At 43.0% G+C, this 25,264-nt stretch overlaps 1 protein-coding gene across 1 annotated transcript in view; it reads right to left on the minus strand.

Moving 5' to 3' along the window:
* arid1b (AT rich interactive domain 1B (SWI1-like)) overlaps positions 1–25,264 on the minus strand; it is a 36,509-nt gene that overhangs the window by 7,819 nt on the left and 3,426 nt on the right. Inside the window, 13 exon segments of the mRNA XM_018674588.2 lie at positions 544–763; positions 1,336–1,545; positions 4,919–5,059; positions 8,560–8,669; positions 8,800–8,945; positions 9,806–9,994; positions 10,315–10,669; positions 10,775–10,927; positions 11,132–11,215; positions 11,330–11,576; positions 18,254–18,367; positions 19,730–19,897; positions 24,029–24,226. Coding sequence (XP_018530104.1) covers positions 544–763; positions 1,336–1,545; positions 4,919–5,059; positions 8,560–8,669; positions 8,800–8,945; positions 9,806–9,994; positions 10,315–10,669; positions 10,775–10,927; positions 11,132–11,215; positions 11,330–11,576; positions 18,254–18,367; positions 19,730–19,897; positions 24,029–24,226 — 2,335 coding nt within the window.

The following is a 25,264-nucleotide window of genomic DNA, read 5'->3' on the forward strand; positions in this document are numbered from 1 at the left end:
TCGTACACAGGGTATTTTTCAAACCTACTTTCTCCACACCATCAGGGAAAAACAGAACACTGATTATTATCATTGTTCATTTTATAAAAGGACATAATAACTAAGGCATAAATTTAAACAGTGGTGAAGAGGACATGTATTTAATCTGTTGGTGTATGTAACTTAATGTTAATCTGATGACATTCGGTTCAGACTTTAGCCGTGCTGAGATAGACTGGAGACCAACTCGTTAAATTGCCAGAACATTTACGTAACAAGGTGCCTGTGAATATTCTCATTTATCCAGGTCATAGTTATCTCAAGGAAGTTTAATCGAAAGCAACTGGACTTAGTTGTACTGGACTTGTACAACGAAGTCCAGTTGCTTTTGATTAAACTTCCTTGAGATACGTAACAAGGTGAACAAACCAAGGACCAAGGACCAGCCTTTACAGAGGTCAGACATACCTGGATAAATAAAGCATGTTTCAAGAACAACTGTAAGTTTTCGTTCACAGGCCCCTGCAGTGGTAAATAACTAACAGAGAACAAGTGAATTCTTACCTGGGGAGGGCGGCTGGATCTTGGCCTGGAGTGATAGAGGTTTCTTGGTGTCTCCGGCGGGCCCCAGGGCTTCAGGCGGAGGCTCCTCTCCACGCTCCACCTTACACTCGTAGGCAAACAGGTACTGGATGTACTGCTTCTTCAGAGAGCTGGCCGAGCTGCTGGACGTCCCCACGTTCAACAGGGACGATAACTCCCTCCACTTCTTGTTCTTATTGACCTGAGAGGAGGACACAAGGAAGGTGAGGCTGATTAATGGACCAAATTCATCCAGACAACACGCAGCAACAGGACAGCTGAGACGAGCCATGAAACCAAGCAGACAGCTCTCCGACACAAAAAGGTGAGCTTACATTAGGCTAACATTAGTATGGGCTGTTACTTTCAGTTGTCTATTTCTGGTTTTCATAACCCTTCAGTAAGAATCAGTTGACACTTACAACAATGGTTAGTACATTAAAGATATTGACAAGAGGACCCTCATAATGTTTCCATAAAAAAATAATAAAAAACTAAAATTAAACTTTAATGGCTTTCATAAAGCTGCAACAATTAGTTGATGAATCAGTCAGTTGATGGACAGAAAAATGATCTGCCACTAGTTTGATGATTGTTTAATCATGTAAGACATTTTTCAAGGAAAGAGAACAAATATTCACCATTTGCAGTTTAATGGTGAGAATTTTCTGCCTTTCTCAGTTTTATTTTACAAAAAATAACTAAAACAATTATTCAATCATCAAAATAGTTGCCATTTCATTTTCTGTCAATTGAATTGACTCATTGTCTCACCATGGCCAGGCCTCCGATCTCTCTAACAGCCAGGTAAAGTCTGCACAGGTCCAACGGCTTCTTTCCAACAGCGGGCAGGTTTGGGACCGGTGTCCCCCTCTCCTCCATGAAGGACAGGTACCGGTCCACCCACAGCCTCCTTTCCGGCTCAGAGCCCATCTCGTACAGCCGGGTGATCTTCTCGTTGGTCATGGTGGCCACGCTGGGCTTCTGGAGAGAGCGAGACATGGGGACCAGGGTCAGCTTCAGGTTTTATGATTCAGAGCAGAGGAGGACTGCACAATTATCACCTGTTATCAACAGCTAATATGAACTAATAAAGTTTATCAGCTGCACAGTTTTCAGAGACGAACCAAGTGTTTGTACTAATGTGTCAAAGACCCAACAGATTCTCTGTCTCAGTATCGGTCCAACGACAGAAAATTAACAACAATTCTAATAATTGTTTAACTAATCTAACCAAATATTCAGTATGAGGATTTACTACTCTGTTTTATTCCACTGTAAATTAAAAACTTTTGGGTTTTGGGCCGTTGCTCAGACAAAATAAAAATAATACATCTTCCTCTTCTACTTTGCTCTTGAATTCCTGAAAACAGGCTACTCTGAATGAAACTGGCTCCTGCAGATGATTTACATTAAAATAGACCTGAAACTTGCAATTATTTCCTGATATTGATTACGGATTAACTGTATGGTCCAAAAAACATGAAAACAAAGATGTTCAGGCTGCATCCACACGAATATGTTTTCATTTTAAAACATAACAACGAGTGTTTCGACAATATCAGAATTAAAGTCTGTCCATACTAACGCTTGAAAATACATATCACATAACCATTTACGTACACTGTGCATGTGCATGTCGGTGTAAACAGGGAGTAGTTTGTCTTCTCTAGTTGCTTAGTTGCAGAAAATACTACGAGACACAGCAACAACAAAAAGTAAGAATTTAGCCGCACAACAGCTGCCAGCAAAGACACCAAGTTAGGCAACACTTGAAATTCGTTATCCATGTTGTGTTCGCCCCTGGTAGTCGAGACTGAAATGGATCACATGACTGGAATCAGGGAAGGGTACGTCGTGACTCATAAGACTCAATCAGGAAGTGAACGTGGGCGTCTGCGTCATCGTTTCTTCAGACTAAAACGCGACCCTGGAGTTTTCAAACTAAAATGGGTCTCAGTTTTAGTGGCTCGATAATTCTGGAGTAGTGCGGACGCCAGGTATAACAATAGCAACGGCGATGAGTTTAAAATTAAAATGTATTAGTGTGGATGCAGCCTCAGTTTACTGTGATATAAAACTGAGACAACAGCAAATCATCACAATTGCATTAATAAAAACAAGTAAAACAACCTGTTTTTAATCCACACTTTGCAGTCCCAACAGTCACATACTGTCACATCACAATGACATAAAAACACAGTGCTACCCAACCTTTTTGTTTCCAAGTGTGTTTCATACCAGCAACAAATATTGTTCATCCAAACAGTGAGACAACTGAGAGTCAATGAATTCATAACATTTCCTTTAGTTACTCCACTGCAAATTAATAAAACATGTCTGGTCTTGCTCTGAAAACTCAACATCCATTTGGCTTTTATTCATATTAGTCAGGTCCTTTCACAGAGCACACCTGTGCACCTGGTTATTTGTGTAATTATCCAATCAGCCAATTACATGGCAGCAGTGCAGCTTATAAAACCCTGCAGACACAGGTCATCAAACATCAGAATGGAGAAAAAATGTGATCTCAAAGTTTAACCGGATACAAAAACAAAACCCATCCAGTGAGCAGCAGCAGTCATGGTCAGACTGGTTGAAGCTGACACAAAGGCTATGGTTACTCAGATAACCACTCCACGACTGTGCTGAGCAGAGAAGGTTCTCAGAATGAACAACACATCCAACCTTGACGTGGACAGACTACAACAGCAGAAGACCACCTCAGACTCCACCCCTGTCAGCCAAGAACAGAAATCTGTTCTTCATCAAGTGCTCAGTAAAGTCTGGTTTGTAGGGTTTGCAGCTAATGGCACCCACTGGTTACAGTAAGAAACACTAACACTGCCAGCAGTTCAGTTATTCTCGAACGAGTGGTTCAAGTAAAGTATTTTACAAGTTTAGAAGTTCATTACTAAAATAATACTGATCAGTGGACCTTGGTTTTCAGTCCCAAACCATAAAATTCCATCAGTATGTAGAAGTAGTTTGAAATCACAGACACTTGAGAGTAGGTTGGGCAGCACTGTGGCAGCAGAAACAGAAACAGCTCACAGAGCGAGACTTTCTCATTAAAACGGTCAGAAAATCATTGTTTTTAACATTTGGTTTAAGGCAGTTAATTTATATAGAGATTCACATTTTTTCTCATCTTCCATTCAACCCCACAAAATATGAAACTTCTTCAATTAAACCATTTTTCCATGACACATTCTTTCCGTTGTAAACAACTGGCAGAGATGGAAGTCTTGCCCATGCTCTTACCCAAACCTCAACCACACAAAACCATCATGTTACACTGGGTAATATGGATAAAACCCACCATCGCTGTACCTTTACACTGTGATTCAACACACAGGATGTGGTGATAGAGTAAATTTTGACGTGCAGTCACCTGAGCTGTAGAGAGCGAGAGATAAACTTGGTGCTCTCTGTATGAACCAATGACTAAATAAAAAGATGGACGACTTTAAAGCGCCATAAAAAAAAAAAATCTCAATCGCCCCCTGGTGGCCAGCTGTGGTACAGCTCATGACTTGCAATTGGTTGGCCGGGCGTTGGGCAGAATTTTGATGCTGCAGCTCCAACGGCCAATTACTACTGTGCAGACTGTCTCCAAATGACGAGCACAAAGATGGCAGCGTTCCTATTCAGAATATTTAGGCTTTATTTTTGTGGTGTGGGGACGTGTCGTCCATCTTAATCTACAATCACTGGTACAGACACAAGTCCTGTAATCTTTCAAGTTATTTTAGAGACTTCATTAAATCTCAACAGATGTTTTCACGATGCTGATGAGCTCTTGTCCTTCTGTTGCATTAAACTGTAAAATCTGACTTTTGTTTTAATGAGAAAGTCTCACAATAAACATTTGGAAAGTCACACTTAGATGCAAAACAAACATTTACAATAAAAAAGCAGCTTTTGGACGTTAATATTTACAAAAAGAAGAAAATAAATCAGATGCAAGCACGTTGCTGCTTTGTCCAATGAAAACCTTGCATCTCCAAAAAGTCACAGTTTTTAATCTGTGTAATTTGAGGAGAATGACGTAATTTAGTTTTGGCATGGGCTCTCCGGGTTCAGGAGAATAAAACAACCAAAGCTAATCATGTCAGATAAGAGTGAGACTGAAAGCGACAGCATGTGGAGTTTCGAGGTTTTCATACATGAGCAGCAGGAAGCAGGGCTCTACGGTGACGTCAGGACCAAAGCACTAAAACATCATAGTTAAAATCAAAACCTTAAAAAAAGAGCGGAGTATCGTGACTTGACATTTAAACACCGTAGAACCCTGAAAAATATTTTTAAAAATACACAAAAATGAAAAACTGTTGTTGTGCTTTGCGGCACTTACGGGGCTGGTCGGTGTCTTGGGCCAGGCGGGGCTGCTAATGCTATCACTGTCCTCCCCATGACAGGAGGACAGACTAGCTGAGCTGGGGGACATGGGGGAGGGGGTGGGGGGCTGGGACACACACTGAGAGCTGTAGCTGTCCTGTGACACAAAACACACACAAACAGAAACCACCCACACACACACACAAACACACAAACAGAGCCATGTAGTGAGGAGAGGCCAGGTAGAAAAATGAGAGATTTCTTCTTCTTCTTCGGGTTTTTGTTTTCATGTTGCTGAGAGCAAACACACCACGACATTCACAGAGTGAATAAAGCAAGAAGCTCAGGAGTGAAACCAGCTTCACACTGCAGCGTTAGCATTTAGCATTTAGCAGCTGGGAGCGGATGGACAGTTGGGTTAATGTGGCTTTGTTAAATCACACAGCAGAGAGTAGAAACATGATTCATTTGACTCATTCGTTTCTGGCTTCAAAAAATCTGATTGACCAACTTTTAATGACATACAAAAACTTTTATTTTTAATAATTGACTCATCTTTCATCACACATATAAACAACTGGATAAAACCTGCCACACGTTTAGATTCTGACCCCTGTAAAGGTCATTTTAAGACTTTATATCTGGTTCTGGAAATCCATGGAAGCAGGTCAGTACTGGGAGTTTATTAATATTGATAGGTTTAGGTGCATTTTGTCTTTCTCTGTACATTTTCTAAATCTATTTTTATATAACTTTATCCACTCACTCACTTTATTCAGTGTTATTATTATTACTACAGTTGGGGGTAGAGGAGGCTTCTGAAAATCTGTTATATGTATAAAATCTTGTGACTGAAGAACCCAATAATAACAATAATAAAAAACTGGTAACTGTAGATATAATTTGGTTGTTTAATCCATTCAGCAGATCCCTAAATTTAGTGCTTCAATTTAGTTTAATTGGCAACAGACTGCAGGCCTCAGACTGAGGAGCACAGGCAGCATTCACTTTGTTTTTCACCCCTAAAGTCACTAAATATGGAAGTTTCTATTGCTTTTAAGGTATAAAATTTATGGGCTCTTTCATATAATTAATGCAAAGCAGAACTGAGTTTATCCCTTTGATTAGCTCCATTTAAATAGTTCATAAATTTTTGAGGGGCTGATAGAGAAAATTTAATCCTGATCCAAACCAAAACACTGTTTGCTTCAAAGAAAACAAATTCCAGTTATCTGGGAAAATAGTGGAATTGTTGTGAATCTTAACAGCAAACTGAGCTTTAGAGTTTCGACCCAGTTCACATTTCCTGTTGTCTCACTTCTATTCTCGAGCATTTTGACAGCTGACATGAAAAAAAAAAAAAAAACACCTAACTACAGAGTGTCAAATTATAAGCAAACTGCTTGTGAACAAAATAAAAAGTGGCAAAAATTAGCAGCAGCAGCAGCAGCAGCAGAGTGTCAGTGCTCTGCAGAAACATGGCGCTGTGCTGTTGTAACTCGCTGACAAACTGCAGATACAAAGCAGCCAGTTCTCATCAAGTGAACCCGAGTCAAAGCTGAGACAAAGCCGAGTCGTCTCACGCAACCCCCGACCGCCAGACACAGATCTGTGCCGGCTGTGATCAAGGCCGACTCCTCACTACTGGATAATGAGGAGAGGCAAGTCAAAAGGCAGCAGCAGCAGGAGGAGAAGCCGGAGCTTTAAAAACTCCAGCTGCTGAGCTGAGAATGAACTAAACAACAGGGAAAAAACAAGATGAAACAAGCAAGAGAGGAAGAAAAAAATCTCTGGCTCATGTTGGCAGGGACTGGTTATTTTGGGTTTTCTATAAGACTTCTAAACGAGCCAAACCCAGATGAAAATAATCACAGGTGTAACAAACACTGTGCTGCTGGAAACAAACTGGTCAACACTATCAACGACAAAGAAGAACACCAAGTAGAAAAATGTACACACAAACACAAAATCTTTTTCTTTGTGAAGCCTCTCCTGGATGCAACAAACAGAATGCACTGAGAAGTTGACGTGTCAATCTGAATTACAGTCTTATTCTACAAGTTGTTTACAAACCCTGACAGATGCGTTTTTTCAGATTCTCAAAGTCACGTCAACATCTCTTTCTGCCAGGGCTGAATCAACCAGTCAACCACCATCAAGATGTGGGCCCCTATTGAACCAACCACATACCGACTTAGTTTGGTAGTTTGGTAGATCTATAGAAGAAATATCTAAAGGTTTTAAAGATTCCTCTGTCCCTATATAATTCACATCTTGTGTCCTGCTGGAACAAGCATAAAACACAGGTCGACATAACTGCAGAGGGCAGGACCAGTTGGTGGCAGTGATACACCATGAAAGGAAGCAAAAGCTGCTGTAACACAAGGTGACGTAAACAAAGGAGGTTTCAAAATACCAGAATCACAACTTTAACACAAACAAGGACAGACGTGTTCAGAGTGACAAAGAGTTAGAACAGTTCCAAAACAACTCCACTGGTGGCATACGATCCAAAGCTATGGAACAAGTAAGTAAGACGACTCTGAGTTGGGGTTGTTTTATCCAAAGTCAGGCCAACAACCCATGAAGCTTAGTGCAGATGTCTGGCATTTTGTCAGTTGCACTGCATGTTCTACAAAGATTGATCATCATTTACATTCAATCCGTGGCAATGTTTGATTACAACTGGATAATGAGACTCAGCAGGTGGTGGAGGAGCCTGGACGACAGATCTGAACTGGGACGGTCTTGTTGACACCTTATCAATAAGGTTTTCTGTGCAGGAAAATTTCCCGTGAGATGTTAAGAACAAGGTCAAGTTGATTGTAATTGTAAAGGCATCTGCAAGGAACTGAAGGTTGTAAGTGCCTGTCAAGGCCACAACACAAACCACCTCTAGTAGACACTAGGAAGCTGTCAAGCTGAAGATAACCTTTTAGACTTCACTGTGGTCATGAGTTCTGGGTACTGTCCAAAAGAAGACGACTGTGGATACAAGAACTCAAAATGAGTTCCTTTCCAGGGTATCTGGGCATACCCTAAAAAATACCTAGAAGACCCTTAAAGAATTTGGAGGAGAGCCGCTGCTCCTTCACACTGAAAGGTATCAGCTGAGATAGGTCCGGCATCTGTCCTTGATACCTTTCGTATTCCCACTCTGGACACATTCAACTTGACAGAAATGAACTGTCAAGGACCTGGGAATGCCTTGATTCAATCAGCAGGAAGAGCAGGACGCCTGAGTTACCCTGCTTAAGCTGCTGTCACCATGACCAGAACCCACATAAGCAGCAAAAAGCAGGTTGATTAATGGACTATGTATGCAAGAATATATCTAATTATCTAAAATGTCAGTGGAGTGTTTTAATGCCCTGGGGCTAAAATAATCCGCCAACCTCTGAATAGAATTACATAACAGGGAAAAAGTGAAGTTCTTGTGTTTTGGAATAAAAATGGTCAAAGTCTAACCCCACCTCCTAAATGGAGCCTTGAAATGTCAATACTACCATTCAATAAACCTGCACTGATGCATTCTTTCACTGGGCTCAGCACACATGCATCTGTTAGAGCATGCTAAGAGCACAAAAACGGTGGCAGCTGGCGTGATTGGCAGAGCAAACAGCCAATGTGACTGGTTAACAAAGCCAAAGGACGCACCTTGGGTTTGGGTGGTTCGGCAACAGGTCCAACACCCTCTTTGCCGAGTTCAACCCTTTGCTTGGCATCTTGATGAGCCCCCATCCCTTCTGCTGGAATCATCATTGGGCCTGAAAGATACAGGCAATAGATCCAGTTTCAAATGGTGGCTATACAGTTAATCAAGTATTCTAAAGGTACTCCTAATCCTAACCACTGTTAAAATTATTTTTGACAGGCGCTATGGTTCTATGGTCCTACCTGAGGGCAGGGTGTTGTAGGGGGGTCCCTGTGGCGTCATCCTCCCAGAGTTGCTGCCTGGTTGTTGGCTGTAGGGACCTGCGGGACCTCCTGGGCCTCCGGGGCCCATTCCTCCCATTGGTGCCATGCCTGGGTAGCTGCCCTGCCTGGACGCCACAGAAGAGAAAGAGGGGTTTAATACTTATTACAAAGGTGGGGTCAAACTGACGAGGTGGCAGCTCACATGCAGAAGGTTAAGCTGAGGAAGAAGATGAAGATTTAAGCATCTTAGAGGAGACAAAGGCTCAGCTGAAAATGGCAGACACAGAGAGTTTTATATGAACCGTTCTGGTCTTCTCAAGCTAGTGAAAAGATCTCAGTGGAAGGTTAGGTCAGCCGGGTGCAGCTTCCCAGCATGCTCTTAGGTCCATTTTGTTTGCTTAGTATTGCCTCATTTTGTTTTGTGACTAACTGTTTATGATTAAGTATAATTTACAGTCAGTCACTCGACACTTGTGACATATTGTGATGACTAAGTTGTTTTCAACTGACTGAGCATAAACTAAGCTGAAGCAGCTGTGGATATCAGAGCAAGTTAGTTTTATTTGCTGATGCAGACACATCAGCAGAAGCCCCTCTGAAGCTATGCCGGTCGTCCAGTCAGAGGACAGGACAGGAAGCTGTCTGGTTAGTAAAACATCCTGTAACTTCTCCGGTGTGCAGCAGAGCCTGACAGATGCTCATCACGTGGATTAGGAATTCATCTTTCAATGACATTATGTTTCTTATTGTGAGAATAAACCAAATATATTCAATAGTTGTTAAAACTCTGGACAGTTCGTCACGGTCTTCATTTTTTGGTTTACGGTAAGTTTTCATATTGAGTTTCATATTACGGTTTAACCTTGTTCTGAAATTATAGTTTTTTTGAGAAGAAGCAGAGAAGATTTAGGACTACACACCAAATACAAAAGGTACAACTTCAGGCTGCGCTTCTGTATCTGTCAGGCTCTGGTACCAAACCTACCCATAATGCTCAGGGGGGGTCTGCACAGCATTGGTGCCCTGCTGGGTGTGATGAGGAGGGTGAGGAAGAGGAGGATGGTGCTGAGGGTGAGGGTGAGAAGGGTGGGAGGGATGAAGAGTAGGAGAGAGGGCAGGTCGACCCCCGGGCCAGGACTGGTTGTGGTAGACGGGCGAACGAGCAAAGGGAGGCCTGGAAAGACGGAGGGATGTTGGAGGTTGAGAAGCAACAAAAACTTGTGGACCTTCAGCAGCTCCAAACAATCGGGTTTAACTTCAAAAATGTCTAATACAAACCTCAGTAAATAACTAACAAGAAGTGTTCTGTCTTTTACTCTTCATCAGACCAGTCCCAGGTCAATATAAAAATGTTTTATGAGGAAGGAAAACCATTCAATACGTTTGTTGGCCCCCCCAGGATGAACACATTGAGTTTTGAGTAAATGTACATCTTTAAATATCTGGAATTGTACAGATTCCAGAGGTTTCCTTGCTCTTTAACTTGGTCCTCACCTGTTCTGAGCAGCAGCTGTGGATGAAGATGAAGAGTTGGCACTTGGCCCAATGTTGGGGCCGACCTCTGGTGGTTTGCGGCTGGCATTGGGCCCCGGGGGCCTCATACCCTGACCAGCAGGCTGCGGCATGCCTGGAGAGGTGGGGGCCATGGCGCTCCCTCCTGCAGGGTAAGATCTCCCACCGGCGCCGGGCCCGGGGCCACGACCAGCCGGAGTGGAGGGGCCCTGGCCGTGCATCGGACTGCTGGCATTCAACCCCAGGCTGTTGGCTAAACCGGGGCCAGGCCCAGGACCAGGGCCGCTGTAGTTGGCACTGGGAGCCCCACCATAGTGAGGGGGCCGCGGGTAGTTACCTGAGGAAGATGAGGTAAGATGAGACATATGTAAAACGTCCTATGTAAAACTTTTCAAGTTTCAGAATTTTTACTTGTTTAATCTGTTGTTGCAGCAGATTATACCTGGGGGTCCATACTGGCCATACGAACTGCCCTGCTGGTAGGAGCCGTGGTGCATGCCCCCCCCCGGCGCTGGGTGAGGGGACATAGGTGGTGCTGACTGCTGGGGGCCAAACTGAGGCCCCGGGGTGCTACGTTGCATGGAAGGAGGAAAGCCTGATGAAAAGACAAAGACAAGTGAGGAACAGGTAAGACACAGTTAGACCAGGAGGACTGAGATCCAAGACATGTTTAGCCTAGCTTAGCACAAACACTGGAAATAGGGGGAAACTGCTAGCCATAAAGATTGTTTATCAGAGAGATGAAGACATAATGACCTTGACAATTGATCAACATCTCTCTGTAAGATGTATGTGTTACCTCTATCCTGAGTCATGGCAGACTGGGAGGAATGAGGACCAACATCTGATCCAGGACCAGGGACCTGAGGGGTCAACTGAGTGCCTGAGACAGACAGAGACAGTGTGTTAATACCACTGGATCCAATTGTGAACATTTAGGTTTGTGTGTATGTGTTGATGTGTCCCATCATCAACATCATCATCATAATCTTCCTACCTGGTCCACTGGTGGCGGGAGACAGTGGTCCCGATCGTGATTGGCTGCTGGACCCGGCGGGGGATGGCGAGGGGGAGGGCGAGGGCCCAGCGCGAGTTGGCGGTGGGTGTCGAGGCGATACGTGGGGGGAGAAAGGAGAACGGGCTGGAGTCCCCTGGTCGCCCTGAGTGCTGCCTGATCCCGACGCCCCTGAACTCACCGCAGCCTCGGTGCCGGTGGGCAAATCATCAATGGAGCCGGAGAGATCCTGAAAAACAGAGGAGACGCTCGTCAACACATTTTTATCTACTCATTTATCATCTTTTTATTTTTTTGAGTTAAAAAGAGATATTTTATTTACATTTTCTGGATATTAGAGCTGTGAAAATACCAAACTAAAACTTTCAGGTTGATAGGTAAAAGTACTACCATAAGACAGAAGGGGGGAAGGTGTTTCTGTTAATAGCACAGTGGCCTTTACAAACTTGATTCACATATAAACAAACTGTAGATGCTGGCGTCCACCCACCAGGGAAGGTTAAAGTAATCATAAGTTTCCTTACTGGAGATACAGAATGGTATTTTGGACTGAAACAATTTCTAAAAATACTTCCACTTCCATTCTCCTGTTGGTTTGTGGTCTGTTCTTTTTCTGACTCGTCATAATGAAACATCGCAGCTGCAGCTCAGTATATGACATCACCATCACACTAACAGGAGGATCATTGACTATTCTTCAGCGACGGCTCATAAATACCTCGTTTGGCGGCTCTTAATAAGCCGAGGAGGAGCAAACGTCTCAGTTGGAGGATGTTAAAACAGTCCATCCAAAACCAACAGAGCAGAGTGGAAACTCTGGTCTGATTCTGCTGATTCTTACTGTACGTCAGACTGAACCTCAGAGTGGTTTACATCCACTCGGTGATTCAGTGTCAGGTTTGATGCAGGAAAATATCAGCAGCCAACAGAGAAAGACAAAGAGCTGCCTGGCTACTAATGCTGCTGTTGCCTTTCGGTTTCCTCAGTAGGGCGGTGACGTTACATTTTCAAATGCTGGAAAAGGTTTGTTGGGTTTCTTCTTCATCAACACAGGTGGAACAAGTCAGAAAGGTTTGTAAACAACAGAGGGCAGTGTGGAGGCAGCTAGTGACAGGGCATGGGCCAGTTACCTGTTTCAAAGTACACCGAGGTTTGAAAAAGTCAAGGTTTCAAAACCACTAATATTTTCTGTCAAACCGTTCCTACTATTTTGCATTTACGGGAGCACCACCCATCACCCTATGCCAAATGAACAGCTACGAAAGTTAGCGTGTCTAGAGCTGTAATCGCAATACCGTGATACTCTGAAAACGTGGTATATTTAAGGTTATCACACGGTCAGAATCTCATACTGGTCCATGCCTACTACTGACTAAATTACAACCGTTATTTTTATATCTTTCATTTCAGTCTGTTCAAACCGATGGAGGAAACAAGCCTTCCTCACCTCCATGATAGCCATCATTGAAAGTGGAGCCCCCAGTCATCGTACTGGAAATTACTACTGGAGCTGGAGCTGACTACTGCTGGGTCATTTGCCTTGGGAATGAATGCCAATCTTAACCTTTCCCATTGAAGACAAAAGCCTGATGTTAGTAGGTGTTTGTGGGTTTTTTGTCCAGTGTAAAAGGGGTCAAATAACCAGGGTGGCTAAAGCCTGATGGAGTGATTGTACTGAAAAGCTGAACAGGTACATTGAGGAATTTTTGAAAGATTATTGTATCGCCCAGCTTTACTCTGGCAGTGTGAACGCTCTCTGTAAGTCATGAGAATACAGAGCTCAACTGCTTTACTTGTCCACAGGGGTTTAAAAGAAAAGAAAGATGGAAAGAACAAAAGAAAAAAGCTCTGGTTCAGTTTCAGCTCTGAAACAACACAGTGTCTATTTCATCCTTTACAGAACGACTTCCAACCTTTCCCCTCCATCTCTAAACTCTCCTACAGCTCCTGTGATTTATGGTAACAATTACTGCGTTTCATTAAAACTTCTCAGTCTCTAATTTGATGAATTGAGTTTTCCGGCCTCATCGCTCATTCACAGTTCCTCTGTGGAGTGAAGGAGGACGAACAGAGGAACAGACTTCCCTTTATGTTTCCTCCACACGAACTGAACCCTCCCCCCATCTCTGACTGAGTAATGTAAACCATCACGTCGTCATCAGTCATCACCCCCCCCCCCCCCCAAAAAAAACCTCACCCAAACCAACTAAACATGGAGGCGTGGAAACAGGAGGAGAGGCGTTGTCCTTCACTTTCTGCTGCTGATACACTGACAAACTGATTTAAATACACTGAACACAACAACATGGTAACCACTAACACAACTGTAAATTCATGGGAAGATTACTGAGAAAAAAACTGAAAATACGGTTTAACTTCCAGTTATACACACATAAAAACTTGAATTACCGCCTTGCAGTTGGACGCCTCTGTCAACCAATTAAGTTGTATTGTTGTGTCTTTCCAGACTCATATAATACATGTAGTGAAGACTTGGAATTTAATAAAAGGTATTAAATGTATTTTATCATAATTAGCATATGAATTCTTGTTTTGTGACCTCGACCACCAAATTCTGAGCAGTTCATCTTTGAGCTTTGAACTAAATTTGAAGCAATTCTCTCAAGGCCTGCCTGAGGTATGGGATGGACGGACAACCTGAAAACGTAACGCCTCCTAACATGGTTGTCTAATTTTGGCATCAAACATGCTTTTCTTTCAATTTGCTGCAAAAGTAAAAGTAAATTGACCTGTGCTCGTCTGGAATCAACTTCTTTATGTGAGTACAGGGTGAAGGTAAATCTGCTCTGACCTGCTGGGAAATCTGACAAGAGTTCAACGAGAAAACAAAAACAATCTTTCTGGGGTTTAGGAGCTCTTTACTCTATTTCTTGCTTTTGTTTGACTGTTGTTATAACAGTGCAAAGTTTGCATGCTTGTATAAGACTTGTCCTGGTGTACAGTTTAAGGCTGAATGAAAATTAAAACTTAAAAGTTCTCAGATGTTTGAGATCAGGCACTCCTCAGAGCACAGGAGGACTGAGGACTAAGTCCAGACCTTCTCTGATATTAAAAATCACTGACGCATCATTTCCTGCCAGAAAAACCCTGAAGGAGCCGATCAGCTGAGAGACAGAGGAGGGAACATCTGGGAGCCGTCCAACACTTTCATTATGTGAGATGAGATGAAGAACAAAAGGAAAAAAAAAACAACCAAAGAGCACTGAAGTCAGTGTATAAAAATGTCTGAGAGGAAGAGGAGGATGGATGAGAGGCTGTTGCCATGGTAACAGCCAACGCCAGTTAAGGTGACTGACAGGTGAGAGCCAGGTCGCTCTGAACAGGAAGTGTCTTAAAATGTTTATGGTTTTTGTGAAAGTTACAGATTTGAAGTATCGTGCAGTTTCAAAATGATTTCACCTGTTTTTTATTTTCTGATCTGTTTTGAATATGTTTTATTTCTCCTTCATGATCTGTGTCAGTTTGTCTTTCACGTTATTACACTTATTAATATATTAATATATTAATTGACGTGGTTCATTATTGTAGCGGCAGCACTTCCACTCTTTCCATGGTGATGTGTTCGAGGACACTTCACCTCAAGAGCAGCTGCACTTCAGACTGAAGTGAAGTGTGTCTGTTCAGCTCAGACGGTTTGATTCCTCCTCTAACGTCTGCGGCTTGGTGCCTTGCTCAGAGACACTACGACATTAATGCTGCGATAAAAACACTGAGGTCTGAATTTAACCACAGAAAATGAATGTGTGAGAGAAATAAAGTCGCGAGGATGAACGAAGAGAACAGGAGGAGGGAGAGAGGAGAAGGTGACAGAGGAGAGATGAAGATAAAGAGAAGGACGAGGGAGAGAAGGAGGAAGAGAAGGAGAGAAAAGAGAGAATAAAAGAGGGAGCAGAAAACAAAGGAAACAAGAGGAGGAGGGGGAGTGAAGAAGAGGTGGATGAAGAAAAGATGAAAAGAAGGGAGGAGGGAGACAGAGGAGGAGAGGAAGGAGAAAAAGAGGAGAGAAACACTGCACTGAAATCTCCCATCTGCCCCTGGGCCTCACACCAGCCAATCACAGCGCAGCAACACCCCCCCCTTGCCAACAGCTCAGCCAATCAGCTGCTGCGCTGCCTCTCTCACTCACACACACACACACACACACACACTCACTCACTCACAGTCTAATTATAAAGAGTGAGCTGCAGAGAGAGAGTGTTTCTCCGCAGCCTCGCTCGACCTTCCTCTCCTCCTTCACCTCCTCTACCTGTTCTCCTTCCTCCTCCTCCTCCTCATTATCTCCTACATTCCCTCCTTCTTTTCCTCACCTCCTGCTGTCTTTCTCCTTCTCTCCTCCTCCCTGCATTCTCCTCCTTTCCTTCTCTTCTTCCTCCTCCTCATTTATCCTCACCTCCTTTCCTTGTCCTCTTTTCCCTCTTCTCCCCTCTCTCTCTTCCTGTTTCTCCCATCCCTTCTTTCTCTTACTCTGCTTCTCCTCCACCCTACTTTCTGTTTCTCTCCTGTCTTCCTCCTTTTCCTCTCCTCCTTTCTCCTCCCTTTGTTTCCCCCACTCCAGTTTACATCTCCTGAAGCATTATGGGAACTGCAGTTCAAAAACTATCCCCTGAATAAAACCTCTCTCGTGCTGCTGTATTAAAATATTTTCATGAGCTTAAATAATTTCAGTTCTCTCTCCATTCATGTCTTCATACAGTTCATTTAATAAAAAAAATGTTATTTCATTTTCCTTCAGAAGAAAACAAGACGTCACCTCGAGCTGTGGAAAACAGATATTCACTGTTTTCTAGCATTTTGAACGTGTTGTCACTCACGAATTCTACAAATAAGGTTGTCTTAGCATTAATTCTCTACATATAATTCTATACATATGAAAATAGAAATAAATACATTTGATAAATACATTTATTTACACTTCTTTCATGACCTAGGTTTACATTAATTTTAAACTTTTAAGACAGGTTTAGGAGACTGGGTTAAACTGGTGGTAAAATACTTCTAATGAAATGATGAGAGAAACTTCAGGAAACAATCTCAACATCGTCAACTCTGAAGTTATTAGAGTCTGTGAGGCGTTCGGGTGCAGTCGATTTCTGCTGATTTTTTTTTTTCCTTCCTGCAACAGAGCCCTGTCTCCCCTCCGCCTGTTGCCATGGCAACTGCATCAGCACCCTGACTTCAAAAAGGAGGCACCGAAAGAGAAAGAGAAAGAGAGGACGAGAAAAACAGAGACAGAGAGAGGAGAGAGGGGCAGCAGGAAAACAGAGAGAGAGGAAAAAAGGGAGGCAGAGGAGAAAAAGTGGGAGTGAAAGAGACGGAGGGAGGACGAACTGGTTTAAAGGGAGATGAGGAGGAGGAGGACGAGGAGGAGGGAGAGAAAGACTGGTGGGCACAGGGATGGAACAAAGAAAGAAAGAAAGAAAAGAAGGAAGAAAGAAAGAAAGAGGAGCGTTCACAGTCAGAGCTGAAGGAGATTTCAGCTATAAAATGTTTCTCTGTTTGTGAAACACCTTCAGTCACAGGTGAACCTCAGGGCTCCGTCACTGGACCACTGTTGTTTCTTATCTATGTTAAGGTCTTTTCACAAACAGCGCGTGTGAAATATTCGTCTGTGAACATCCAGCAGCTGAAGCTCTACAACCGGCTGATTTTAAGATGTAAGATGTTAATAACCTGTCTACCATGATTTTTTTAAGACGTCTGTAAGATTGATTCAAGACTTTTTAAGACATCTTAAGGATCCATGGGAACCCGCTGTGTAAAAGTCCTCAAACAACAGTTTGAAAAATGCAAATGAATCACACGGAAAAACGTGTGAAATAACGTAGTTTGCGAACCAACACTGATCCACCATGTTTTCATTTAATTAATCAATCAATAATCTAAAATAAACAAAGTGATAAGTTGACGTAAACCTGCAGATTGATGCTCTGATTAACCATTAACCTGGACATTTAAATGTTTTTTTTAACCTTTATTGAAAACTTTAAGATTATTTATTCTCAGCTTTTATTTTATGATCTATTACTAGACCTTTTTATCCAACCTGACTTCATTTGTCTTTGGGTTTCAGTGTAATTTATTTACTTACAGTGGGGACTTGTCAATATTTTTATTCTGGACTAAATAATCAACCGAAAACTGAATAATCAATGAATCAATAATTAAAGAGATCTCCTGGAGCCTGACAGATTTCTGTCAGGGTTCAAAGGAACCATAAGTTCAGACAGAGCTGAGTTTTAAACTTCTTTAAATATAATCGACAGTTCAGCCACAGATCACGAGTCGTGTTTCTCGACTGAGCAGGAAGCATCAGGCGTTCAGAGCGTGATACCTGCAAGGTTCAGGCCGAGAGAAAAGAGGACGCTGTCATTATCCACAACAACAGAACAATGAGAGCCTGCGGACGACGGGGAGGTCGGACACATGTTCAGTCTGAATCACGACACAAACAAACAGCTCGCTGCTGGTTTTTATGACCAGGACAGAAAGTCAAACCTCAGCTTCACAGGACTATAAATGTATAAACCCTGAAACTCTCTCGAAACAAGTCGAAGCTTCGATTAATCGCAGGTGATTCTCACTGAAGCTTTGAAACCCAGAAATGGTTTTCAGGACATGTGATGTGGTTTCATTCACCCAGGCTATACATCACTAATAAAGGCTTTGAGATTCAATCAATGGAAACTGCTTTAAGATCGATCCCCACATCAAAACAACACAGTGTCATGAGGACAGACGTCATTCACGCTGCTGTAAGTCTGACAAACACATAATAAAATAATAATCTTTTACTTCCTTAAACATGTTCAGAAGAATTCCATCAGTGTCGGCCATTTTCTGACATTGACCGACTTTCATTGGTCTGTTACTCTGTGCTGAACTCACCGGGAGGCTGGACGGTCTCTCCTGTTGGCTCAGACTCATCTCCTCGTGGTTCGGTTTCCCAGGAGTCATAGCGGCAGACTGGCCCCGGCCCCCGTACGCCTCCTGTGGCACCTCCTGCGTCGACACGGACGGAGCAAATAAAGTTTAAACTACAAAGCTCAGGCCGACACCAATCCATTAAAACGCCCTGGACTTTTTTTTACGCTGCGGGCTTCAGGTCATATGATGCAACCGAACACGGCTGCTCGATCCAAAACCTTCACCAGGACCAGTTTCACAGGGTTAATTAAGGTCGTCAGAGCCGCAGTGTCTCAGAGGAAATCCTGCTTTATGTGGCTGTGATTGGACTTGGACACCTGACAGAATCACCTGCAGGGGTTTCCCTTCCATTAAAGACTGCAGCACCTGGACTGAATGAACAGAAGAAGAAACGCTCTGGAGAGAGAGGACGAAGGACGTGAGATAAGACCTCCAGAAACCCTGATTATATTAAGGTGACACAGTCCCCTAGATAGGTCTTCACACAACCTGGACTAATTCTACATCAAGTGAAAACTCTTAGTCTCCTGAATCCATCAGTGCAAAGTATTTTAGGACCCTCACATCACTGCAACAACAGCTCTGGATCTAGTGCTAAAAACTATTTATCATTTCCACCACATCATCCGAATGAACCAATAGACCTGTCCACCTGGAGAAAAGGTCCAAAAACCTCTGGATTTTCCTCACAACCTTTTTGTTTTGGGTCCATTATTTTCAGGTCTGTGTTTGGTATCAGGTTAATGTCACAGTATATGTTTCCTATCTGCAGTGAATTGACTCCTCCGTGACGACAGTTTGAAGGTCGACTGACACTGATGGAAAACACAACAACACGGAGCTGAGAGGAAGCTGTGGTGATTTCTCTCAGACAACTGATGAAGCTTCTTCTGCTTCTCCTCCGTCTCAACACAGAGGGTTTATTATCTCTCTTCTTCTAGGGGGTGTGAATGATTCAATTCAAGTCTGATTCAGGATCAATTCTCAACTCCATACCTCTGATAGCCGCCTTTATTTAGCTCAGATTCATATTCGACTTTATTTTAACAAGTAGAGTCTCTGGTTAATCCGAACTCAACTCTTCATCAGTTTCTTTCACATTAAAAGTTCTAGTTAGTTGATGAATCAATCAGTTGTCGATAAGTCGGGTTTGAATTTGATTTTGAATGAACTGATTTATTGTTTCTGTCAAATATAAAATGTCAAACATTTCCTGGTTTCAGGATCTTAAATGTGAAGATTTGATGTCAGATGACAGGTTAGGTAAGAAGTCACCTCCATCACATTTCATAGACTAAACAAATTAATCAACATGGAAAATAATCATTAGCTGCAGCCCTTGGAGGCTTTTATTGTGAAACATCTGCAGGAGCTCTCTGGTTTCATTTCCAGTGAACTAGATTTAATCAGAGGCAGTTTTGTAGTTTTCGGTCGTACCTGCTGCGGCAGTGGGCGGGGCTGCATGTACGGCGGCTGGCTGGGGGCGGCCGGCTGCTGCTGCGGGGGGCTGAAGTACGGAGGCTGACCGGGCTGACAGTAACCGCCCATGTTCTGCTGCTGCTGCTGCTGCTGCTGCTGCTGCTGCTGGCTGTACTGAGAACCCATCTGAGGACACAAACAGCAAACATCAGTGAAACAAGTCTCTGAGGAAGAGTCACCACGATGATGACGGATGACTGTGTCACTGTGGTTCTTCAGGTTGGATCTCCCTCTAACTGAGTGAGAGTCAGCAGCTTAAACTGCTGGAGTCAGACCCAGAGAGTTCAGAGTGAAGCTGAACTGTAGATCAGTTAAAAACCAGAGTCCACCTCGGATATCCAGGAAACTGAAACAGAGTTTGTTGTGTTTGTTACAGCCACAGCACTTCCTGGTCCAGAAGGAGAAAGGGATCATGGGTAATATACAACGTTCAGCTGGTGAAAACCACTTTAAGTGCCTGGACCCAACAGTCAATTACCACACATGGTTCCATCTTCCCGTATTGTGGTTTTTGGTCTCAGTTTCATTGTTACACCCCATAGCAACAGAGACAGAGGCTGATGGGTATTGTAGGAATTAGAGCCGTTGATGATGCCAAACGCAGAGGAAATAATCAACGTGGGTGGTCATGAGATAAAGCTACAGGATGGATATATGATTCTCCTGATCTGTGATGCTCTGTTGGTGAGTTTATATCTGAACTCCATCATCCAGACTCTAATGAGAACAGATTCAGGACTGTGCAGCCGTAGTGATGGTATTTTCTCTCTCAGCTGTTTCCACTCAGCTGAACACGTGAAACACATTCTGCTGTTTTCCTAGAAAGTGACCTATATATTTATTTTCCTGAAAATCCCCCTGAGAACTAAGACTACCGTCAGTCTGTCTCTGACTGGAATAAACCACTGTGCAGGTGTAGAGGCATCTTACCTTTGACCTCTGACCTCTTCACAGTTAATGTGTGTGCTGTCTCTGATGTGAGCAGCAGCTGGTTTTTTATTAGAGTCACAGGAGAAGCACATGACGACCGTCGACAACATTTATGATTATAGACGCATTCCTGCTGATTTCACACCAGGACAAGAGATAAAACAGGACCAGGACCAGAACCAGGTTTATATAGATAAATAACACAGTTCAGACATTCAGGCAGCTTTAAAGACCTTTACATTCACTTTAACTTTAAAATAAATTAAACTACAGTCCATCCGAAAAGAAAAATACATTAAAATTAGCAGCTGAAGGCAAATTAGACATCTGAAAAAGGCACGTGGGTAGATTCACTCTCAGTCACTGCACAGATCAACTTAACAGCAGCCAAACCTTTTGCACACAACTGTATTTTAATAACATTTTTGTTTACAGTGTTACTAACTAAAACATTTTCCAACTTTTAAAACCTGTTTTTCCAAAAAAGCACAGACAAACTTTAACTGAAGCGACTCCACATAGAAAAGCACGAGGTCAGGCCTTTTTGTCCGTCTCATTCAGCTAGACGTGGATGAGCTGCTAACTTTGTCTCTGAATGATCATTTTACATTTACATTACATTTTGCTTGATACACATGATACGATAGACATAAGACCAACATGTTAACAAACAGGAATAACAGTGAGTAAAGCAGAGAATCTACACTCAGAGGAGATTCAGTTTCTGCTTTACTGACACTGAGAAACTGGTCATACTAAGCCTCCATATAAACAGTAAAAGGTGCACAGACAGGTGGAGTTCCTATATTTAAACCAGGTATTCGAACACTTCCATAGACTTTTCCCATCAGATCGTTATCCCCCTAACAGCTCACGCCCTCCATGGGAATACAAACTGACACAAAATGCAATAAGACGCAACCTTGCTGCAATCTGTGAGAACTGGAGCACTTCGAGCTGCTCTGAGGATTAGCTGCCTTGCTCAAGAGCACCTCCTGCATGTGCTCACACACTTGGCAACTGTGGTGTAATATCAGCGTGGTGATGAAAGCAGGAGTCAGGGCTGATGCCAGAAACTGACTGACAGAGTGTGAAGAGGAGCAGGAACAGGCCATGAAATTAAAAAACTGATTTTCAATGTTCTGGTTTTGTTCGACCAAGCTGGAGATGTTCATTTGTCTGTTTATATGACAAAGAAAAGCTCATTTTAAAAGCTGAAACCAGAGAATGTTTGAGTCAGTTTTTGAGCAGTTTATATCAATTAATTGACTAATTGCTACAGTTCTAGTGTGTGATGTCTCCTGAAATTTAAAACCAAACATTTCTATCTACAGCAGCTAAGAGACAAGATGTAATACCTTTCAAAACTTTTTAAGACCTAAAACTGAACTCTTTTTGAGTCTTTTCAAGACCAGAAGCTACCCTGATTAAAGGGCTGAAGGTGCTTTCACACCTTCATTGTTTGGTCCAAACCAAAAAAAGAAGAGAAAGGTCCCTCAGACCACAGTCTGAACCAAAAGACCAAAACTGAATCCTACCAAAAGAGATGGTCTTGGTTCAGATCAAACTATAGTTCAGTTAATCTATAAGGTCTTTAAGGTTGCTTGAGGATATTTTCCCTCTCCTGATCTGAGGAAGCCTTTCTGATGAGAGGTCAAACGTCTTCAAGGAACCTAAAAAAAGTCAAATTACCCTCAAACTCTAGCACATATGAACAGGAAGAGAAGTAACAAAGGACGATCATTTAGGGAATTTGAACCAGTCTCAAGTACTGTGCTTTTAGTTGGTACTGCTGGTAGTAATGCCATAAGATCAAAGGACAGATTTAAGGGCAATAAAATGAATCAATTAATTCATTTGTCTGCACTAAAATGGAAAAGGCTACCCATTATAAGTATGACATAAGTTTTTCCGTGCATTTGCAAAATTGCAACCAAAGATAACCGGATCAAATTTAACAAAAATATGAAGCCTGACTTTCAGAGATTCAATTCCCCCAAATTTTCAGACTGTTCCTTTAAAGTACATGAAGAATGCTGTCCCAGATTAGGGTTTCAGGCTTTAAAAAAAAAATCTCTAAATGTTCTGTCAGAAAGTTGCCCGTGGAGAGGAAACCTCCTAGAACCAAAGACCAGGATCAATCTAACCAGCACAGAGGGGGAAGCTCACTGGTCGACATCCAATTTCATCTGGAATCAGGGAGTTAATAAATGAAGAGTCCCTGGGCCATCTGGGGCCTCGCTCACATAAAAGTCATTACATTTCGTCTCTCTGCCTCTGTGGCTGTCTTCATCTGAGCTGGGACGACAACACTGACACAAGTTCCCTCAGGCTGAACAAAAAAAACACCTCTGTCAACCTGTAATGATGTAATAATGTCGCTGTTACTGGGTGATGACAATCTCTCTCTGGAGGAATCTGTGGAGATGAGGATCAGAGGATCGTTGGAGGAGAAGCTCCGGGGGAAGAAAGCAGTGATCTGAGTAATCTACGACCTGAGAACAAAGACCACAGCAGAGAAAACCACCCGCAGAGGGTTCACCTGAAACCTCCTCAATATCAGCAGGAACCGAGATCTGACAGTCAGGTTTCCTCAAGACTTTAAAACCATGTTTTCTAACTTTTACTAGAAAGTCGAAAGAAAAAAAGAGACACAGAAATACTGGGAGACTGTAGAGATTAAGTTGCTTTTCTTTCTTGTCCGTGACGTATTAGAAGCAGCAACAAACGTCAGTAAACACTGATAAACCATCTGCTCTGAGCAGCAGAATCAGACCCAAACCAGAGGTCTGGAGTCTAAAAATAGCCTGAGCCCAGTCTGCACCAAGAATAGCCTGACCCAGACCAGCCCAGCGTGGTCCGGCCCAGCCCTCTCTGTAGCGGCCATGTGGTCTGACAGCATCAATAGCCGTGTTGTCCTGCAAGCGGCTCGTCCACGGTGACGAGGCGGTGATGAATCAGCAGGTCGACTCCAGGAACAAACGACCGGCTCTCTGAAAACACAGTGTACTCATCCCAGCGTCAGGAAACACTGAGCCGCTCCAAACACACAAACCACTTCAAGTGTTTCATCCCACAACAACTTACAAACTGAGGCTGTGTAGTGAGTGTAAGAGGCTGCTACAGTACAACAACTCACCAGTTTCTCAACATTCGGCTGTTGGGAAATTGGTTGGGAACTCTCCCTGCAACACTACCGTCATCACAGCTGACAGAGGAAGTGCAAAGATACTGATACGAGTTCAGCAACAACAGATTTTTTTCCTTTTAAAGTTTGATATAAAGTTGTTTTTTGTTCTTTAAAAAGGTGGACAGGGCATCTCCTACCTGTTGCTGAGGGTACTGCATCCCTCCAAGCCCCATTTGCCCCCTGCCGGGCATCCCCATCGGGTATCTGTGGGGGGAGGGGGTGCCGTAGGGCTGGCCAGGGTATGGCGCCCCATGCTGCTGTTGCTGGGAGTACGGGTTGTTGCTCATACCATAGAGCTGAGAGCGCTTCATAGCCATCGGGTCAATGGGCGGCACCTGGACGAGAGAAATGATGAGTGGTTGTGAGTGAATTGTGATGATATTTGGTTCCAACATTCGTGTTCCTCCGAGGATGAACCTGAATAACTGATGATTCTCTGACTTTACATCTAGCGCCATTATCAGGGGGCAGGAATGAGTCCTAAAGCCAAGAACCAAGTTAGCATGTTACATGTCACACCCACTTGACGTCATGATTGGTCAACTAAAAGGGCTAAAACATTGCAGATTTTTGGGGGGTATTTCTACTTTAGTATTCTTTGTGTTAGATTGTAGACTGTGTGGTTTTATTGCTTTAGGTGTGCAGCACTGCTGCGAATTCACAGAAGCCAACAATGTAGCTTGACATCAACAAACAGAGCAAGAGTTTACCCATCGCCCTGGCTCCTGATGCCCTACTCTGCAGCTCTCTGAGGACAGTAAACACATCACAGGATAACTAACATCAAGTACTTCAGTCAGAGTCAGGAGGGTCTTTTGTGGAGGTAAAAAAACAAAACCAAACTCAACTGAGACTAAACTCATGTCAGAGCAGATTCAACTGGAGCAGCAAACTGTGAGCAACCCGAAAGCCTGGGAGGCCACTTCAAACTAAAGTCAACAGTCACGCCTGGGTACGCTTTAATATTCACACACACTGTATTTGACACACTGACATAATAGTAGGTGAGGGAAGTGACTCAGTGAGAACAGATGTTTCACGGCTGCAGCTAAAAATAGAAACCATTTATGGATTTTACGCTGGAAAGAAAAGAAAAGAAAAAAGATCCAGACATTTAATCCTGTTCTTTCATGGTTTCTGTGGACGACACGACTCCATCAGTCAGCTGAGGAGAGTAAATAAAGATTCAAAAACAAACAAGCGGAGCAGATCTGGAGCTCTGCCAAGTCCTCACAGCTGGTTGTAGTGACAGAGCTGGAAAAGACCTGATCAATAATCCAGATGTAAACAGAAAAGAGGGACGTTTGACAGTTTGATTCTCAGATCAGAAAACTACAGTCGGCTCACAGACAAACACCACGAGTGAGTAATCC

This window comes from Lates calcarifer, linkage group LG7_1, assembly GCF_001640805.2.
Source record: "Lates calcarifer isolate ASB-BC8 linkage group LG7_1, TLL_Latcal_v3, whole genome shotgun sequence".
NCBI lineage: Eukaryota > Metazoa > Chordata > Actinopteri > Centropomidae > Lates > Lates calcarifer.